Below are 22028 nucleotides of genomic sequence, written 5' to 3'. Positions count from 1 at the left end.
ACTTGCTGCCTATCAAATTTCAGGTTGAACATATTATGATCACTTGTCCTCTAAGAATACTTTTACCTTAAACTTTCTAATCAATGTTCCATGAACCCATGAACACTAGCCCATTACTTCTTTTCCTTTGCACTATTTACTGCATATTTAGTAAATTTATGTCTTTGCAGAGTAGTATTGCTGCAAAACAACAATTCTCATGTCATCCAAGTTAAAGATCATAAATTTCATCCTGAACTTTGAAACACCTTCTGAAATGGCTTAGCATCAAACCAAGGCCATTTTTAAACACAGCAGTAAATAAATGCCAAGAAAAAAAAACTGTCCTTAAATTTGAATCACTTCCCGCTATGGAACTTCAAAAATATATACTTAGCTTGCTTCACAGAGAGCATAATCAAGTCACGCACTTACCGAGACAAAAATAAAAAAAAACGATTACTAAGCTGTTATAAGCAATTATTACCCAAGGCAATTCCATCTTCAGCTGTTAGATTACAATCCACTAGCTTTAGAATCTTCAGTGTAAAGCTTGGCTGAAGTTTCTGAGTAAAGAGCAAGAGGTTCCCTCCCAGGTCACAATTCCAGGATAAATCGATCTTTTCAATGTTAACCAAGAGCTGGATGGATTCACCTGCAATGTAATTCCAAAATTAGTCTTACTCATCAGATGAGGGTTCACTCTTGTTTACTTCCATGCATGGGGAAACAGGAAAGAAAACTGCATTTTTAAGCTTTTCCCAAAAGGCCAAACTACAAATTTGCAAAAAAAAAATGTCAACTAGGTACACCTACCCAGTGAGGAGATGTCCAACGCAGAGAGGGCACAACTGGACAGCTCAAGCACCCTTAGCTGGGGTATATGTTGAAAATGACTGGTCAGCACATTCAGAGCTCCACCAATCGATTCATTCCATGACAAGTCCAGCTCCTCCAAGGATGGAAAGTTTGGCAGTACAGCAGCTGTGAAGATCAAAGAATTGGATGGTGCTGCTCACAGAATGACGTCTTGTGGCCTATTCTGTCCGGCTTAATATGTTGATTGGGATTGGTGGGCAGAATGTTGAAACCCAAGCTGTTTGAGGCAGCATTTCAACATTCAGAATCAAATCCATAACACCATAAGACCAGATGAATACGTGGCTTGAAAGATGGTGCCGGGGGAGGGATTCAAATTTCTGGGGCATTGGAACCCGTTCTGGAGGAGGTGGGACCAGTACAAACAGGACGGTCTGCACCTGGGCTGGACTGGAACCAATGTCCTAGGGGGAGTGTTTGCTACTGTTGTTCAGGAGGATTTAAACTAATGTGGCAGGGAGATGGGAACAAGTGCAGAGAGACAGAGGGGTGTAAAATGAGGGTAGAAGCAAAAAGTAGTAAGGTGAAAAGTAAAAGTGGCAGGCAAGCAAATCCAGGGCAAAAATCAAAAAGGGCCACTTTTTAACATAATTGTATAAGGGCTAAGAGTGTTGTAAAAGCAAGCCTGAAGGCTTTGTGTGTCAATGCAAGGAGCATTCGTAACAAGGTGGATGAATTGAAAGTGCAGATAGTTATTAATGAATATGATATAGTTGGGATCACAGAGACATGGCTCCAGGGTGACCAGGGATCGGAGCTCAACATCCAGGGATATTCAATATTCAGGAAGGACAGACATGAAAGAAAAGGAGGTGGTGTAGCATTGCTGGTTAGAGAGGAGATTAACGCAATAGAAAGGAAGGACTTTAGCCGGGAAGATGTGGAATCAATATGGGTAGAGCTGCATAACACTAAGGGGCAGAAAATGCTGGTGGGAGTTGTGTACAGGCCACCTAACAGTAGTAGTGAGGTTGGGGATGGCATTAAACAGAAAATTAGAAATGTGTGCAATAAAGGGACAGCAGATAATGGGTGACTTCAATCTACATATAGATTGGGTGAACCAAATTGGTAAGGGTGCTGAGGAAGAGGAATTCTTGGAATGTATGCGGGATGGTTTTCTGAACCAACATGTCGAGGAACCAACTAGAGAGCAGGCCATTCTAGAGTGGGTATTGAGGAAGGGTTAGTTAGCAGTCTTGTCGTGCGAGGCCCCTTGGGTAAGAGTGACCATAATATGGTGGAATTCTTCAATAAGATGGAGAGAGACATAGTTAATTCAGAAACAAAGGTTCTTAACTTAAAGAAGGGTAACTTTTGAAGGTATGAGACGTGAATTAGCCAAGATAGACTGGCAAATGATACTTAAAAGGGTTGACGGTGGATATGCAATGGCAAGCATTTAAAGATCGCATGGATGAACTACAGCAATTGTTCATCGCAGTTTGGCAAAAGAATAAACCAGGGAAGGTAGTGCACCCGTGGCTGACAAGGGAAATCAGGGATGGTATCAATTCCAAAGAAGAAACATACAAATTAGCCAGAAAAAGCAGCACACCTGAGGACTGGGAGAAATTCAGACTCCGGCAGAGGAGGACAAAGGGCTTAATTAGGAAAGGGGGAAAAGATTATGAGAGAAAGCTGGCAGGGAACATAAAAACTGACAGTAAAAGCTTTTATAGATACGTGAAAAGAAAAAGATTCGTTAAGACAAATGTAGGTCCCTTACAGTCAGAAACAGGTGAATAGATCATGGGGAACAAGAACATGGCAGACCAATTGAATAACTACTTTGGTTCTGTCTTCACTAAGGAGGACATAAATAATCTTCCGGAAATAGTAGGGGACAGAGGGTCCAGTGAGATGGAGGAACTGAGGGAAATACATATTAGTAGGGAAGTGGTGTTAGGTAAATTGAAGGGATTAAGGGCAGATAAATCCCTAGGGCCAGATGGTCTGCATCCCAGAGTGCTTAAGGAAGTAGCCCAAGAAATAGTGGACGCATTAGCGATAATTTTTCAAAACTCTTTAAATTCTGGATTAGTTCCTGAAGATTAGAGGGTGGCTAGTGTAACCCCGCTTTTTAAAAAAGGAGGGAGAGAGAAACCAGGGAATTATAGACCTGTTAGCCTAACATCGGTGGTGGGGAAAATGCTAGAGTCAGTTATCAAAGATGTGATAACAGGACATTTGGAAAGCAGTGAAATCATCGGACAAAGTCAGCATGGATTTGTGAAAGGAAAATCATCTCTGATGAATCTCATAGGATTTTTTGAGGATGTAACTAGTAGAGTGGATAGGGGAGAACCAGTGGATGTGGTATATTTGGATTTTCAAAAGGCTTTTGACAAGGTCCCACACAGGAGATTAGTGTGCAAACTTAAAGCACACGGTATTGGGGGTATGGTATTGATGTGGATAGAGAATTGGCTGGCAGACAGGAAGCAAAGAGTGGGAACAAACGGGACCTTTTCAGAATGGCAGGCAGTGACTAGTGGGGTACCGCAAGGCTCAGTGCTGGGACCCCAGTTGTTTACAATATATATTAATGACTTAGACGAGGGAATTAAATGCAGCACCTGCAAGTTTGCGGATGACACAAAGCTGGGCGGCAGTGTTAGCTGTGAGGAGGATGCTAAGAGGATGCAGGGTGACTTGGATAGGTTAGGTGAGTGGGCAAATCCATGGCACATGCAATTTAATGTGGATAAATGTGAGGTTATCCACTTTGGTGGCAAAAATAGGAAAACAGATTATTACCTGAATGGTGGCCGATTAGGAAAAGGGGAGGTGCAACGAGACCTGGGTGTCATTATACACCAGTCATTGAAAGTGGGCATGTAGGTACAGCAGGCAGTGAAAAAGACGAATGGTATGCTGGCATTCATAGCAAGAGGATTCGAGTACAGGAGCAGGGAGGTACTACTGCAGTTGTACAAGGCCTTGATGAGACCACACCTGGAGTATTGTGTGCAGTTTTGGTCCCCTAATCTGAGGAAAGACATTCTTGCCATAGAGGGAGTACAAAGAAGATTTACCAGATTGATTCCTGGGATGGCAGGACTTTCATATGATGAAAGACTAGATCAACTAGGTTTATACTCAATGGAATTTAGAAGATTGAGGGGGGATCTTATTGAAACGTATAAAATTCTAAAGGGATTGGACAGGCTTGATGCAGGAAGATCGTTCCCGACGTTGGGGAAGTCCAGAACGAGGGGTCACAGTTTAAGGATAAAGGGGAAGCCTTTTAGGACCGAGATACGGAAAAGCTTCTTCACACAGAGAGTGGTGAATCTGTGGAATTCTCTGCCACAGGAAACAGTTGAGACCAGTTCATTGGCTATATTTAAGAGGGAGTTAGATATGGCCCTTGTGGCTAAAGGGATCAGGGGGTATGGAGAGAAGGCAGGTACAGGGTTCTGAGTTGGATGATCAGCCATGATGATACTGAATGGTGGTGCAGGCTCGAAGGGCTGAATGGCCTACTCCTGCACCTATTTTCTATGTTTCTATAAGACACAGAAGCAGAATTAGGTCATTCAGTCCATCGGGTCTGCTCTGCTATTCTGTCATGGCTGATCCCGGTTCCTGCTCAACCCCATATGTTTGCCTTATCGCCATATCCTTTGATGCCCTGACCGATGAGGAAACAATCAACCTCTGCCTCAAATATACCCACGGACATGGCATCCACTGCAGTCTGTGGCACAGTATTCCACAGATTCAGTACTTTCTGGGTAAAAAAAAATTTCTCTTTACCTCTGTTCTGAAAGGTCGCCTCTCAATTTTGAGACTGTGCTCTCCAGTTATGGATAACCCCACCATAGGAAACATCCCCTCCACATCCACAATATCTAGTCCTTTCAATATTCGGTAGGTTTCAATGAGATCCCCCTACGTTCTTCTAAATTCCAGTGAGTACAGGCCTAAAGCTATCAATTGCTCCTCATATGTTAACCCCTTCATTCCCAGAATCATTCTCACAAGCCTTCTCTGGACTCTCTCCAATGACAACACATCCTGTCTGAGATATGGGGCCCAAAACTGTGGACAATACTCCAGCAAACCTCATGCATATCCCCTGATCTTACAAAGTAAGCCTCACTTAAGGAAGGTGTACATGGAGGCACAAGCAGGTCCTCAAATGTTTGGCATCCATTGTGGAGCAAAGACTGAATAACAATTCTAAGTCCCATATGACTGGAAAAACAAGCATCCCCTTTGTCGACAAGGACAGACAATGCCACCCTCAGTGAAACAGTTGGTGTCAAGAATACAGAAACCTGCTCGTGACTGGAACATCACTGTTGACCTTGACAAAAGGCTAATATTTCCCGCAGAATTAGCCACTACCACCCTCAGACCAGATTTGGTCTTGTGCTGTAGCAATCTCAGAGCTCACAATGTCCTGGAAAGATGCAGTCGTCGAGGCATATGAGTGGAAGCTTAAGATACACTGAACTGGCCACAGGTGTTAAACACGTGGATGGAAGGTGCAGATTTTCCCAGTAGAAGTTGGCTGCAGAGGATTTGTGGCTACTTCTATGGTCAGGTTGCTGAAGGGGTCACACTGCTGAGCCATCTAGTGATGTAGTGGGCTTAAGTTGACAAAACATCTAAGAAGGGGATTCCCACCTGATGACCCCTGGGAAGCATCTGCTACCCACCAAACCCCACCTCAAGATCTCTATGCTATGACCCAGTTTAGGATCTGCTTATCAAAGGGGTTGAAACTTCTAGTCCTATGAGTTTGAACAAGTGCACCCTAATTAGTATCCTACAAAGCTTCAGCATAATTTCCTTGCTTTTATATTCTATTCCCCTTGAAATAAATGACAACATTGCATTTGCCTTCTTTACCACAGAGTCAACTTGTAAATTAATCTTCTGGGAGTCTTGCACGAGCACTCCCAAGTCCCTCTGTACTTCTGATATCTGAACCTTCTCCCCATTTAGATAATAGTCTGCACTATTGTTCCTTTTATCAAAATGCATTATCATAATTTCCCATCACTTTCTTCCATCTGGCACTTTTTTTGCACATTCTTGCCCAATTTGTCCAAGTCCTGCTGCAATTGCATTGCTTCCTCAGCACTACCCACCCCTCCACCTATCTTCGTATTATTTGCAAAGTTTGCCACAAAGCCATCAATTCCATTATCTAAATCACTGACAAGCAATGTGAAAAGCAGCAGTCCCAATATTGACCCTTGAGGAACACCACTAATTACTGGCAGCCAACCAGAAAAGGCCCCATTTATTCCCACTCGCTGCCTCCTGCCTATCAGCCATTCCTCTATCCATGCCAGTACCTTTCGTGTAATGCCAAAATATCTTATCTTGCTAAGCAGCCTCATGTGTGGCACCTTCAAATGCCTTCTGAAAATCCAAGTAAATGAGATCCACTGCCTCTCCTTTGTCTACCCTGCTTGTTACTTCCTCGAAGAACTCTAACAGATTTGTCAGGCAAGATTTCCCTTCACAGAAACCATGCTAACTTTGACTTATCTTAACATGAGTCTCCAAGTACCTTGAAACCTCATCCTTAATAATAGACTCCCAACACTTTCCCAACCATTGAGGTTAGGCTAACTGGCTTATGATTTCCTTTCTTTTGCCTTCCTCCCTTCTTAAAGAGGGAGTAACATTTGCAAACTTCCAGTCCTCCGGAACCAGGTCAGAATCAAGTGATTCTTGAAAGATCATGACCAATTCATCCATTATCTTTTCAGCAACCTCTCTCAGGACTCTGGCATGTTGTCCATTTGGTCCAGGAGACTTATCCACCTTAAGACCTTTGAGTTTGCCTAGCCCCTTTTCCTTTGTAATAGGAATGGCACTCACTCCTGCTCCCTGACACTCACAGGCATCTGGCACACTGCTAGTGTCTTCCACAGTGAAGAAAGATGCAAAGTACCATTAAGTTCATCTGCCATTCCTTTGTCCCCCATTACTACCTTACCAGCATCATTTTCCACTGGTCCAATATCAACTCTCACTTCCTTTTTACTTTTTATATAACTGAAAAAACTTCTAGCATACTGTTTTTTATATTATCAGCTATTTTGCACCATATTTAATCTTTTCACTTCTTATAGTTTTTTTAGTTGCCTTTTGTTGGATTTTAAAAGCTTCCCAATCATCCAACTTCCCACTCACTTTTGCTACTCTTTGCCCTTTCCTTGGCTTTTATGCAGTTCATAACTTCCCTTGTCAGCCATGGTTGCCTAGCCCTGCCATGAGAACAATTGTAAAAAGATACTGAATTGTAACTAAATAAAGTAGGGTGACATGTTGTAGCTGCATGACGTAGGAGCTGGTGGACTCCATTGTGGTTCCGGGTGACCACATCTGCAGCAAGTGTTGGCTGCTTTGAGGAACTCGGGCTCAAAGTTGATGATCTGGAATCTGAGCTTGAAACACTGTGATGCAGCAGGGAAAGAGCGTTACCTGAACACTGTGTTTCAGTAGACATTCACATATAATGCCCTGGTTGAGATTTTAACTACATGCTGTCAGCATTTCATTTTAGCAGTTCTGTAAGAGCAGTCTGTTACGCTTTTAGCATGTTTGGGTTTGAGCTAAAGGGGCTATGTTGTTCAGCCTAGAAATGTTATGTCAGCCAATCATGATGTTGGAATTGGAAGAAGCTTCCAGAGAACACTGGGCAAAGAGGAACTCAGCAGGTCGGGCAGCATCCATGGAAACAATCAGTCAAAGTTTCGGGCCGGAACCCTTCATCAGGACTGAAGAGGGAAGGGGCAGAGGCCCTATAAAGAAGGTGGGGGGAGGGTAGGAAGGAGAAGGCTGGTAGGTTCTGGCCCAAAACGTTGACTGATCTTTTCCACAGATGCTGCCCGACCTGCTGAATTCCTCCAGCGTGTTGTGAGTGTTGCTTTGACCCCAGCGTCTGCAGAGTATTTTGTGTTTACTGGACAAAGAGGTTTCAGTGACAGATATTGGTGGGGGCTGGAAGAAAGGAGGGAAGATGGCTGAGGATATCATCCCTGTTGCACAAGGTGCTTTGTGCAGATGAATGGCTTCAAGGAGGAAGGACCAATACTCCCTCGGAGGAGCTTGTTTGTTCAAGTGGAATTTCAAGCACCGTTCAGAAGGTGGTGTGTGTTTTCACCAGACCATAGGTCCAGCACACCAGCTAAAAATAACCACAAGATGAGCTCTGACTTATGCACATTTGGACTGGGCTCGCTGTAATGGGCCCTTTTTCCCTTTCTTTTTCCTACTAACAGTTCGATAAAGCTGAATTTCTTGCCAAAGGCTAATTGCATGGGGGCAGTATTTACACAGTATTCGTACAGATCAGTGTTCAGGTGGTTGAGATTTTTACTGCTATGCATAGGTATTACATTTTAGCAGTTCTGTAAGAGCAGTCTGTTCTGCTTTTAGCATCTTTGGGTTTGAGCTAAAGATAAGGGGTTGTGTTGCTCAACTTTGGAATGTTGTGTCAGTCAGTCAGGATGGTGGAATTGCGAGAAGGTTCTAGAGAACGCTGGGCAGAGAGGTTTTTGTGACGGACACTGGTGGGGGTCAAGGGCTTTTTGGTGGGAGCTCGGAGAAGACAGGAGGGAAGACGGCTGGGGATGCACCCAGTTGCACAAGGTGCTTTGTGCAGATGAATAGCTTCAAGGAGGAAGGACAATACACCCATGGGGGAGTCCGTTTGTTTGAGATGGGTTTCAAGCGACATTCAGAAGGTGGTGTGTGATTTTACGCAGACTGTGGGTCCAAAGCGCGAGTTAAAGACAACTTCAAGATAAGCTCTAACTTATGTGCACATTTGGACTGGGTTAACTGGAATGGGCCCTATTTATTTATTTTTTCTTTCTCCTACTAACTGTTCGACAAAGCCAAAATTTGTAAATATACTTTCTTTATAATTGTATGCAGTGTGCGATCTTTTATTTCTTTCTTGGGGGCAGTATTTACACAGTATTTGCACAGATCAGGGTTTAGGTGGCCGAGACATCCCAACTTCCCAGTGGGATCCAAGTCATTCTGACCCTAAACGCATGGAGTTTGAAAAATGTGGTTTCTCAAATTACAACAGGAGGTAGAAAATGCATATCAAAAGGGCAAAGTTACAATAGTCATGGAGGACTTCAATATGCAGGTAGATTGGAAAAATCAAGTGGTGCTGCATTACAGGAGGGGGATCCGCTATTCTGGACTGGATGCTGTTCAGTGAACTAGAATTGATTAGGGAGCTTAAGGTAAAAGAACCCTCAGGGGCACGTGATCACAATATGATCGAATTCACCCTGAAAAGTGAGGAGAAGTGAACGTCACAGCAACAATTAGTGGGAGGTTAGAGAACTGGGATGGTTTTAAGCAAACAGAAGGCAACTAAAAAAGTAATTAAGAAGGTAAAGATGGAATATTAAAGAAGTAACAAAAAGTTTCTTCAGATACATAAAATGTAAAAGAGAGGAGAGAGTGGATATCAGACCACTGGAAAATGATGCTGGAAAAGTAGTAATGGGGGGGGGGCAAGGAAATGGCAGTAGTTTGAATAAGTATATAAGTAGTTTGCATCAGTCTTCACTGTGGAAGACACTAGCAGTGCGGTGGAAGTTCCAGGTCTCAGGGGTCGTGAGTCTGCTAAGTTGCCATCAATACGGAGAAGGCTCTTGGGAAACTGAAAGGTCTGAAGGTAGACAAGTCACCTGATGGTATACACCTCAGGGTTCTGAAAGAGGTGGCTGAAGAGATTGTGGAGGCATTAGTAATGATCTTTCAAGAATCTGTGATTAAGAAAGCATACGGTGCATTGGCCTTCATCAATCGTGTGATTGAATTTATGAGCCAAGAGGTAATGTTGCAGCTATATAGGACCCTGGTCAGACCCCACTTGGAGTACTGTGCTCAGTTCTGGTCACCTCACTATAGGAAGGACCTGGAAACCATAGAAAGGGTGCAGAGGAGATTTACGAGGATGTTGCCTGGATTGGGGAGCATGCCCTATGAGAATAGGTTGAGTGAACTCGGCCTTTTTTCCTTGGAGTGACAGAGGATGAGAGGTGACCTGGTAAGAGGTGTATAAGATGATGAGAGGCATTGCTCATGTGGATAGTTGGAGGCTTTTTCTCAGGGCAGAAATGGCAAGCACGAGAGGGCACAGTTTTAAGGTGCTTGGTAGTAGGTACAGAGGAGATATCAGGGCTAAGTTTTTTTTTTACGCAGAGTGGTGAGTGCGTGGAATGGGCTGCTGGCGACGGTGGTGGAGGTGGATACGATAGGGTCTTTTAAGAGACTCCTGGACAGGTGTATGGAGCTCAGTAAAATAGAGGGCTATGGGTAACCCTAGGTAACTTCACAGGTAAGGACGTGTTTGGCACAGCTTTATTAGCCGAAGGGCCTGTATTGTGCTGTAGGTTTTCTATGGTTCTAATCATGATATTCTGGAATGGATTCGGAAGACTTGAAAATTCCAAATGTCACTCTACTCTTCACAAAAGGAGGAGAGGCAGAAAAAAGGAAACTATAGGAGAGTTAGTCTGACCTCAGTCGTTGGGAAGATGTTGGAGTTGATTATTAAGGATGATGTCTCAGTGTACTTGGAGGCATATGATAAAATAGGCCACAGTCAGCATGGTTTCCTCAATGGAAAACATTGCAAGATGAATGTGTTGAAAATCTTTGAAGAAATAACAAGCTGGATAAGCAAAGGAAGATTGGTTGATATTGTTTACTTGGATTTTCAAAAGGCCTATGTCAAGGAGCCACATGAGGCTTAACCAGTTATGAGCCCATGGTATTACAGGAAAGAGTCCAGAATGGATAAAGCAGAGGCTGATTGGCAGGAGACAAAGAGTGGGAATAAAGGGAGCTTTTTCTGCTGGTAACCGGTGGTGTTTCACAGGGGCTTGTGTTGGGACCAATTCTTTTTACGTTATATGTCATTGACTTGGATGATAGATGATGCTTTGTTGCAAAGTTTGCAAACGACAGGAAGGTAGGTGGAGGGGCAGGTAGTTCTGAAGAAGTACAGAAGCTACATAAGGACTTGGATAGATTAGGAGAATAGGCAAAGAAGTGGCAGATAGAATACTGTGTCAGGAATTATGTGGTCATGCATTTTGGTAAAAGAAATGAAAAGGTTGACTATTTTCTAAATAGAGAGAAAATACAAAAAAACTGAGGCGCAAGGGACTTGGGATCCCTTGTGCAAGATTTCCTAAAGGTTAATTTGCAGGTTGAATCTGTAGTGAAGATTCATTTCAAGGGGACTAGAACATAAAAACAAGGACATAATGGTGAAGCTTTATAAAGCAATAATGAAGCCTCATTTGGAATATTGTGAGCAGTTTTCGGCCCCTTATCTTGGAAAGGATGTGCTGACACTGAAGAGGGTTCAAAGGAGATTCACGAAAATGATTCCAGGTTTGAATCGCTTGCCATACGAAGAGTGTTTGATGCCTCTGGACCTGTATTCACTCAAATTCAGAAAAATGAGGGGTGACCTACTTGAAACATATCAAATTGTGAAAGGCCTTGATAGAGTGGATGTGGAGAGGATATTTCCTATGATGGGGGAGTCTGAGACCAGAGAGTACAGCCTCAGAATAGAGAAGCACCCTTTTAGAACAGAGATGAGGAGGAACTCCTTTAGCCAGAAAGTGGTGAATTTGTGGAATTCATTGCCACTGTTGGCTGTGGAATCCAAGTCTTAATTTATATTTAATGCAGAGATTGATAGATCCTCGACTGGTCAAGGAATGATAGGGTACAGGGAGAAGTCAGGAGATTGAGGCTGACAAGAACATTGGATCAGCCATGATGAAATGGTGGAGCAGACTCAATGGGCCAAATGGCCTAATTCTGTTCCTATATCTTATGGTCTTATAGAATTTGAACAGCAAGGACCAAATTAAAATGTAGAACCAAAGAGGTAATAACCTCTGGATTGTTACCTGAGCTATAGGCAAATTGGGACAGAATTATTGTGATCAGAGAGCTAAATGCATGGCTCAAAGATTCATGAAGGACCTATAAACTTGCAGCCCAAAGTCTTTCTGTACATCAACACATCCAAGGACCTAGCCATTTACTGAACATGTTCAGCCAGTATTTGGCAACCCAAAATCTATTACCCGATGCTCAATATTACATGGGTCTCAGACTGATGAGATAAAGGTACCAACTTACCAGGAATGAATGGAAAGCAGCATATACGTTTAGGAGCAAATAAGACGATTGAGACACAGGCAGCAAGCAAAGTAAATTGAGACAGGTGAGCGGGAAACACATTTCCAAAGACATTGCAGATGAGGATTTCAACACAGTCTGAGGTAAGGAAGGAGAAGAAGGCATAAAATTGTGCTCCAAAATTAATTTTTTGGGTCAAGTGTTGTAATAGCTTGCTTGGGTCAAGTTCAGACAGGAACCAAGTAGAATTAAAGAATCAATTGTTATTGATTGAAGTTTGCAGGAGGAACTAAAGACAACTTTAGTTTTCCCCATGTTTAATGGTACGAATTTCTGCTGATCTAATTTGATTTGTAGCGTCTGATAATGCAGGGATAGTGGAAGGGCCGAGAGAATTTTAGTGGTGCATTAGGAAAATAACTCCTTGTTCTTGTATATTGTAATACAAAAATGCAATTGGAGGGTTGTGGGGTCAGGGCACTACAAGAAAAGTTTAAGGCTTTACACATGATACTCCGACTACATAATTACAACAGAATAGATGATAAAAAAAAATGCAGGCCCTTGCACATGGATAACACAAAGGCACCTGAATGGAACGCTGTGATCAGGTTACAAAAGGACAGAATATTTTTATAATCACAATGGATATCAGTAACATCTAAAAATAACTTCAAAGTTGTCTGCTAACAGAATCTGAAAGGATTCAGAATTTCAGGTAGGAACACCACAAATTTGTTAACAATCTATTGGAGTTTTTCGAGGAGGTTACCAGGAAAGTGGATGAAGGGAAGGCAGTGGATATTGTCTACATGGACTTCAGTAAGGCCTTTGACAAGGTCCCACATGGGAGGTTAGTTGGGAAAATTCAGTCGCTAGGTATACATGGAGAGGTGGTAAATTGGATTAGACATTGGCTCAATGGTAGAAGCTAAAGAGTGGTAGTAGAGAATTGCTTCTCCGAGTGGAGGCCTGTGACTAGTGGTGTGCCACAGGGATCAGTGCTGGGTCCATTGTTATTTGTCATCTATATCAATGATCTGGATGATAATGTGGTAAATTGGATCAGCAAATTTGCTGATGATACAAAGATTGGAGGTGTAGTAGACAGTGAGGAAGGTTTTCAGAGCCTGCAGAGGGACTTGGATCAGCTGGAAAAATGGGCTAAAAAATGGCAGATGGAGTTTAATACAGACAAGTGTGAGGTATTGCATGTTGGAAGGACAAACCAAGGTAGAACATACAGGGTTAATGGTAAGGCACTGAGGAGTGCAGTAGAACAGAGGGATCTGGGAATACAGACACAAAATTCCCTAAAAGTGTCGTCACAGGTAGATAGGGTCGTAAAGAGAGCTTTTGGTACATTGGCCTTTATTAATCGTAGTATTGAGTATAAGAGCTGGAATGTTATGATGAGGTTGTATAAGGCATTGGTGAGGCCGAATCTGGAGTATTGTGTTCAGTTTTGGTCACCAAATTACAGGAAGGATATAAATAAGATTGAAAGAGTGCAGAGAAGGTTTACAAGGATGTTGCCGGGACTTGAGAAACTCAGTTACAGAGAAAGGTTGAATAGGTTAGGACTTTATTCCCTGAAGCGTAGAAGAATGAGGGGAGATTTGATAGAGGTATATAAAATTATGATGGGTATAGATAGAGTGAATGCAAGCAGGCTTTTTCCACTGAGGCAAGGGGAGGAAAAAACCAGAGGACATGGGTTAAGGGTGAGGGGGAAAAAGTTTAAAGGGAACATTAGGGGGGGCTTCTTCACACAGAGAGTGGTGGGAGTATGGAATGAGCTGCCAGACGAGTTGGTAAATGCGGGTTCTTTTTTAACATTTAAGAATAAATTGGATAGATACATGGATAGGAGGTGTATGGAGGGATATGGTCTGTGTGCAGGTCAGTGGGACTAGGCAGAAAATGGTTCGGCACAGCCAAGAAGGGCCAAAAGGCCTGTTTCTGTGCTGTAGTTTTTCTATGGTTTCTAACAGATAGGACTTGATAGGCAAGAATTTTGAGAGGGAACATATTTACAGGGACATGGGCAATGTAGTTGAGGCTGCCTTTTGATCTGATACAGCAAGTCACAAAAAGGGCATCAAATCTTTGCCAAGAACACCTGTGAAGAATTGAAATAAGTCAGATTAACTTACCCAACTGGACAATCTCATTCACGGTGAGCCCACTGTTATTGAGATTCAAGCATTTGTGGTGTGGCTTCTTGCCCAGCTTGTCCATGAATTCAACAACTTGTTGCCACCTTGTTGCAGGATCCTCAACATCTGCACAACATCTCCACAATTCAATTCATCTGAACAACTCAATTCATCTTAACATCTGCACAATTCAATTCATCTTAATTCAATACCTGGGAAATTCAATACCTGCCCAGGTATTGACAGTGTCAATTCAGCAACCCACTTTATAGCCTAACTCCCATCAGTTACTGCCCTAGCCTGAGTGAGTATTTTGCCAGGCCAAGCAGTGACAGTTCAGCGACCCATATTATAACTTTAGTCTTATCAGAAGAGAGTCCTGCAAAATTCTTAAGGCATTGGGATTTGAGGGAAATCCGTTTTTTTTTCTAAAACATTGCAAGTATCGGGAATATACCCATGGACAGAGCAGAGGTGTGCAGCAGAGTTGCTGATAGAATTTGAATTACCAATTGAAGCTGTAATAAAGTGACCCTCGTGGTCAGCATCATATATGGAACTCAGTCAAATGTAAAAAGCAAGTCACATTGAACCTTTGCAGAACAATCATTCAGGCACAGAAAGCTGTGGGCCAAGTGCTGGTAGATGCGATGAATATGGGTGGGTGCCCACTGATCAGCATAAATACAGTGGCCGAATGGCTCACTTCCATTTTGTATGACCAGAATTCTAAAAGGGGTTCAGCACAAAAGTAAAGTTTTACTACATTTGGACTATTCCATACACTTTAGTTCACATTTACTCATGTAATACAACAGGTCTCGTGGCTGACCATCAAGTAGCCACTTATACCAATACCATTTTATCCATCACAAATCCCCATCAAATCCACACAGATTCAATCACTCACCTATAGTCTGAGGGCAATTTAGAACTGGATAATTTATCTTCCTACCTACATGTCAGCATGGTATCTCTAAAGGGAAATTTTGCCTGACAAATCTTCTAGTTTTTTGAGGAAGTAACAAGCAGGCTGGACACAGGAGAGGCAGTGGATTTCATTTACTTGAATTTTCAGAAGCCATTTGATAAAGTGCCACACATAAGGCTGATTAACAAGATAGAATCCTATGCTCTGCCACAGACTGCGGTGGAGGCCAATTCTGTGGGTACATTTAAGGCGGAAGATGATAGTTTCCTGATTGTTCAGGTCATCAAAGAATATGGCGAGAAGGCAGGTGTATACGTTGAAAAGAATCTGGGATCAGCCATGATGGAACGGTGGAGCAGACTTGATGGGCTGAATTGCTTAATTCCGCTCTTATAAGACCATATGTCTTATGGTCTTATGTTTGGCATGTGTTGGAAAACTAGAAGAAACCCACATGGTCACAGAGAGAATGCACAAACTCCACAAATCATCAGTGAAACTGTGAGGCAAAAGTTCTATCTTCTGTGTATCCCATTAGGAAAGGTCAACAAGTTGAGAGGTGAGTTTGTGTGTGTGATCATGTGCCAGGACGATTAGCCCCCTCATGGGTGTGTCTCAGACCAGAGGACACTGTTTTAAAATAAATCACTAAAAACTGAGAAAAGCAAGAGTTTCCTCAGAATTGAATGTCTTTGGAGCTCCTTGCCTCAAAGGTAGAAGCAATTGAATTATTAATGATGTTCAAAGATGAGACAGTTACATTTCTAATCAGTACAGAAACAGGTTAAAGGGGATTGGGAGGAAAGTGAACTTAGTTTTATTAAATGTCGGAAGAGGATTTTTTCTACGATTTTCAGTGCTTATAACCAGACTGTGCTGGAATTGTCATGGCAATCCCCCACCTTACTATTTACCTCAAGAATTGGGCCTCAATCCCCTTGTTTAATTTCCAATCATTCCCAGGTTCCACTAACTACACACACCTGCTTTGCATCAGAAAATGCAGGATAAAGACCCTGTGATCACAACAAGGAGCTGCCAGCTTGTTGGTTGACTCCAGTGTGAGTAACCTTGTTTTATGGTTCTTAGGACTGTTAGTTCTAAGTCTAGCATCGCTCCTGGATTCTCTCCAAACCCAAGACTTTGGGCAAAGACTCTCCTGGAAACCAATTCCACGCTCACTATGGCAATAAAGCCTCCTGACTCTGCCCCCGTGCCCTGCACTAAGGTTTGTCCACTGCCACGCTTGTGTAACAGAATGAACTGACCATAGTGAACCCAGCGGACACAGATCTGGTACAACAGGCCCCTGCCAGCCAGGGCTACCTACTGGGTGCCTAAGACCAACTACTTAGGGAGATCATGGAAAACCTTTGGATGCTATCCACGAATGTATGGAAGGTCAGCGAGCAGGTGGACTAAGTTTCTGCTTCCCTTTCTCCATTCCTTCCAAGAACCCTGACTACACAAACTACACTGCTCGGGATGGCGTCGCCCCTGGGATCAGCAGCACAGTCCCCTTGAGAGCCATACATACCCGAGCCCGAACCCTACGCTGGGGACCTAGGTAAGTGCCGGGCCTTCCTGTTACAATGCTCTCTGGTCTTTGAGCTACAGTCACATACCTACTCTTCAGATAAATCCAAGATTGCGTACATCATGGGGCTGTTACGAGGGGATGCCTTGGCTTGGGCAACCGTGATATGGGATAACCGACCAGCGGTTTGTTCCTCCTTCCCCTCCTTTGTTGCTGAAATGAGGAAGGTCTTTGAACAATCCATTCGTGGTAAGGACGCTGCTAAACACTTGCTGACTCTTTGTCAGGGTTCGCAAAGCGTAGCAAGGTATTCCATCGAGTTCCGGACCTTAGCCGCAGACTCGGTGGAATGATAAGGCCCTATGGGAGGTGTTTCAACAGGGTCTCTTGGACAAGATAAAGGATGCACTGGCAGCGAGGGATGACACGGACTGTCTGGACTCTCTGATCTCGCTAGCCACTAGATTAGATAATCGACTTCAAGAGCAGCTGAGAGGAAAGAACCAGTCGCCCCGCTCCTCAGGGAAGCCCACAGTCCACTTTATCAGTCAGCCAACCTCCCTTCCCCAGCCGCTCCAAGTGTAGCTCCTGCTCCGACCGTCCCCACCACCCTGGGGGAGGAACCGATGCAGCTGGGATGGAACCATCTCTCCCCAGCCGAATGACTTCGGAGGTGGAGAGCTGGGGATTGTTACTATTGTGGCCAGCCAGGACGTTTCCGGGATACCTGCTCTCAACAGCCAAAAGGGAAGGCTCACCAGGGAAAAGGGGGTCCCTGGTGAGCCGGACGATACTCCCTTCAGCCCCCCAGACTCGGATGCAGATCCCAGCTACTGTGAATTACCAAAGACAGTCCCTGTCTCTATTCGCCTTGGTGGATTCCGGTGCCGAGGGCAACCTGCTGGACAAAGACATAGCTTGCCTGGCTGGAATACCTCGCAAGCTGCTAACTACCCCCCTGGAGGCCCAGGCCCTGGACGGAAAACTGCTGGCTCGGGTGACCCACTGTACGCCGCCCCTGACCTTGATCCTATCCGGCAACCATTGGGAGGAGGTACGATTCAGTCTCATTCACTCACCTCAAGCCCTGGTGGTTCTAGGATATCAATGGCTGACCCAACACAATCCCCACATCGACTAGCCTACCGGGAGGATAGCCAAATGGAGCCAAGCTTGCCACGCCAACTGCATGTGGTCAGCCCCATCTCCCAGGGAGGCTACCGCGACCCCCTCTGTCCCGGAACCCCGCAATTTGTCCCGAGTCCCCACAGAATACCATGACCTGGGACAGGTATTCAGTAAACAACGGGCCCTTTCCCTGCCTCTACACCGCCCATATGATTGTGCCATCGACCTTCTCCGCAGGGCCTCGCTACCCACCAGTCGCCTTTTTAACCGATCCCGACCAGAGACAGAAGCCATGGAGAAGTACATTAGCAAGTCTCTCACAGTGGGCATTATCAGACCTTCATCCTCCCCAGTAGATAGATAGGTAGACATACTTTATTGATCCCGAGGGAAATTGGGTTTCGTTACAGCTGCTCCAACCAAGAATAGAGCATAAATATAGCAATACAAAAACCACAAACCATCAAACAAGAATAAGCAAACTATGCCAGATGGAAATAAGTCCAGGACCAGCCTATTGGCTCAGGGTGTCTGACCCTCCATGGGAGGAGCTGCAAAGTTCGATGTCCACAGGCAGGAACGCCCAGTGTTGTATCTTGGTGGAATATGGCCGGAGTCCAACAGCAAAAAGTTCAATATCCAGGCTACAAACACGTTCCTCGATCGTAATATGACCAGGATTGCACCATCCGTTGTTAACCAGAACAGCAAGCCCCCAACTCCTTTACGCTTACCGCTCTCAGTGCACTTCCGGTCAGCCCGAACGGTCTGGAAGCCCTCCATGGAAAAGTTGGGTATGTCCTCATGCAGCCCCGTTCCAGTAAAACACATAACACTGCACTCCCAGAATGTTCTCTGACGCTTGGCTAGCGCTGTGAACTCGTCCATTTTATTACCCACGGAACTCCTCTTCTCCATAAGTCTCTGTTGTCTCGACCCGGTCCTCTTTCCTCACCTTTGTGATTCCCCCTCTGCATCCTCTGTGTTTTCCTCCAGATTTCAGCCGGGGTGTCCGCCGCTCTGTTCGCTAAACCGGCCGGCATAAGCGCAATCAGCTGGTCCCTGGAATAAACAATGCGACCATACCGCTGCCCCGCTAATGAGACATGTCTGAATGTAACTATTTCCAGTGCTAAAAACCCAAATAAAACTCTCTCCACCAGCATGTTAGAAAGGGTGCAGCTTCACGTGTTACCGTGAAAAAAAAATACAACAAATAACATGAGTCATTATGGGTGGAAGTCAGAAACAAGAAGGGGGCAATAACTCTACTGGGTGTTTTTTATAGACCCCCAATAGTAACAGGGACATCGAGGAGCAGATAGGAAGGTAGATTCTGGAATAATAATAATAATAATAATAAAGTTGTTGTGATGGGTGATTTTAACTTTCCTAATATTGACTAGCATCTCCTTACAGCAAGGGATTTAGATGGGGTGGAGTTTAAGTGTGTTCAGGAAGTTTTTCTGATCCAATATGTAGATGAGCCAACTAGAGGAGAGGATGTACTTGATCTGGTATTGGGAAATGAACCTGGTCAGGTGTCAGATCTCTTGGTGGGAGAGCATTTGGAGGTAGTGATCACAACTTTATCTCCTTCACCATAAGTTTGCTGATGACACAAAAGTTGGGGGTGTTGTGGTAAGTCTGGAGGGTTGTCAGAGGTTACAGTGGGATGTTGATAGGATGCAGAACTGGGCTGAGAAGTGGCAGATGGGAGTTCAACCCAGATAGGTGTGAAGACAGAATATAACATTAATGGTGAGACTCTTGGCAGTGTGGAGGATCAGCGAGATCTTGGGGTCCATGTCCAGTTTCTCTTAAATAGATACATGGAACTTAGAGAATTAGAGGGCTATGCAGTAGGGAAATTCTAGGCAGCTTCTTGAGTAGGTTACATGGTCGGCACAACATTGTGGGCCAAAGAACCTATAAAGTGCCGTAGATTTTCTATGATTTTTTATGTTTTTTTTTGTCCTTTGCCCTTCCCTTAATCTTTTAAACCTGGCTCAGTGCTTAAGTCGGTTAAATATTGGTTTGTTTTACACTCCCAGGCCTGGACCCACTGCTTCAATCAGAGTCTAAATTTCAATCCACTCTAGCAATGGCATAGCTGCATCCTCAAGAGTTTGACGAATCTTCAGGATGCTGTAAACACCACGATGTATAGCTGGATCAAAAGCACAGCTCCCAAAGGGAAATTACAAGCTGTGGATTGTAATGACTATAGTCTAGAACAAGTGTAATTACTAGAAGAAAACAACAGGAATTCTGCAGATGCTGGAAATTCAAGCAACATACATCAAAGTTGCTGGTGAACGCAGCAGGCCAAGCAGCATCTATAGGAAGAGGCGCAGTCGACGTTTCAGGCCGAGACCCTTCGTCAGGACTAACTGAAGGAAGAGTGAGTAAGGGATTTGAAAGCTGGAGGGGGAGGGGGAGATGCAAAATGATAGGAGAAGACAGGAGGGGGAGGGATAGAGCCGGTCCAGCTCTCGGCTCTATCCCTCCCCCTCCTGTCTTCTCCGATCATTTTGCATCTCCCCCTCCCCCTCCAGCTTTCAAATCCCTTACTCACTCTTCCTTCAGTTAGTCCTGACGAAGGGTCTCGGCCTGAAACGTCGACTGCGCCTCTTCCTATAGATGCTAATTACTAGAAGAGTTAGTAATTTTGTTCGCTGCCTGTATAACGTCAATGTGTCTTGCTAGCACAATCTTTGACACGTTGGCTTAGTATTCACCCACCTTTAATATGACACACCAAATCATTACGGGTGCAGCCAATTGGTTTTAGAAGTCACAGCATTAGTTAAATAGAGATCTGTTTTTGGAGACCTGTGTGCAGTCAAGGTGTTTCAGGCAACTGGAAGGTCCAACTGCTGGTGAGTCAGTATCCTGGCAAAAATTACACCATGAAGACAAAAGAACACTCCAAACAACTTCTCTGTGAATTGTCACCTTGTCGTGGTGGAGAAGCTTGTGTGGTCCTGTGATCCCGACAGCAATGCCATCTGGAGCTATGCTCCTGGTAGGGTCACCCGTGGCGAAAGGTCAAGGGTGAGGTCCCTAACAAGGAACAATCTAACCAAGACCTCAACGGTGGAACAGGCGGACGAAGTTACTTCGAACTCAACAGCTGTGAAGGCGGATGAAGGCTGCAACAAATCCATCAGCTCCAATCGTCGTGGTTTCCATGCCATTGGAATCAGTTGGTTGACTTCTAAAGTATCATGTGCTTCTTGGAGTGCAACATCAAGTACACGTTAAACAAATACACACACAGGCATCTTCACTCTGTGGGCCACTTCTTCAGAACGAAGACCATCATCCTCGACCTCGAGGGATAGCCACGATGACGACGACTCCAAACAACTCCGCAAAGAGGTTATTGAAAAGCACAAGTCACTGAGTATTCCTTAGAGTACAGTTGTCAATCATAAGACCATAAGACAAAGGAGCAGAAGTCGACATTCAGCCCACTGAGTCTGCTCTGCCATTTTATCATGAGTTGATCCATTCTCCCATTTATTCCCACTCCCCTGCCTTCTCACCATAACCATTGATGCCCTGGCTACTCAGATACCTATCAATCTCTGCCTCAAATACACCCAATGACTTGGCCTCCATTGCCATCCGTGACAACAAATTCCATAGATTCACCACCCTCTGGCTAAAAAAATCTCTTCACATCTCTGTTCTGAATGGGTGCCCTTCAATCCTTAAGTCATGCCCTCTCATACTAGACTCCCCCATCATGGGAAATAATTTTGCTACATCCACTCTGTCCATGCCTTTCAACATTCAAAATGTTTCTATGAGGTCTCCCCTCAGTCTTCTAAACTCCAAGGAATACAGTCCAAGAGCGGACAAACGTTCCTCATATGTTAACCCTCCCGTTCCCGGAATCATTCTAGTGAATCTTCTCTGAACCCTCTCCAATGTCAGCACATCCTTTCTTAAATAAGGAGCCCAAAACTGCCCACAGTACTCCAAGTGAGGTCTTACAGAGCCTCAACATCACATCCCTGCTCCTATACTCTATTCCTCTAGAAATGAATGCCAACATTGCATTCGCCTTCTTCACTACTGACTCAACCTGGAGGTTAACCTTAAGGGTATCCTGCTCGAGGACTCCCAAGTCCCGTTGCATCTCAGAACTTCGAATTCTCTCCCAATTTAAATAATAGTCTGCCCGTTTATTTCTCCTGCCAAAGTGCATAATCATACACTTTCCAACATTGTATAT

General features: G+C 44.2%; 1 protein-coding gene across 6 annotated transcripts in view; it reads right to left on the bottom strand.

Moving 5' to 3' along the window:
- lrrc31 (leucine rich repeat containing 31) overlaps positions 1 to 22028 on the bottom strand; it is a 202708-nt gene that overhangs the window by 112525 nt on the left and 68155 nt on the right. For 5 of the 6 annotated variants that reach the window (XM_063045216.1, XM_063045214.1, XM_063045218.1 and 2 more), the window contains 3 exons: positions 14184 to 14312; positions 796 to 963; positions 467 to 634 (listed from right to left, as the gene is read on the bottom strand). In XM_063045216.1, coding sequence (XP_062901286.1) covers positions 467 to 634; positions 796 to 963; positions 14184 to 14312 — 465 coding nt within the window. The remainder of the gene's footprint in view (positions 1 to 466; positions 635 to 795; positions 964 to 14183; positions 14313 to 22028) is intronic. The other variant, XM_063045220.1, reaches the window with a different exon arrangement.

This window comes from Mobula hypostoma, chromosome 4 (genome assembly GCF_963921235.1).
Source record: "Mobula hypostoma chromosome 4, sMobHyp1.1, whole genome shotgun sequence".
In the NCBI taxonomy this organism is placed as follows: domain Eukaryota; kingdom Metazoa; phylum Chordata; class Chondrichthyes; order Myliobatiformes; family Myliobatidae; genus Mobula; species Mobula hypostoma.
Note: the sequence above shows the minus strand (reverse complement) of the source record. Positions and strands in the feature narration are given on the sequence as shown.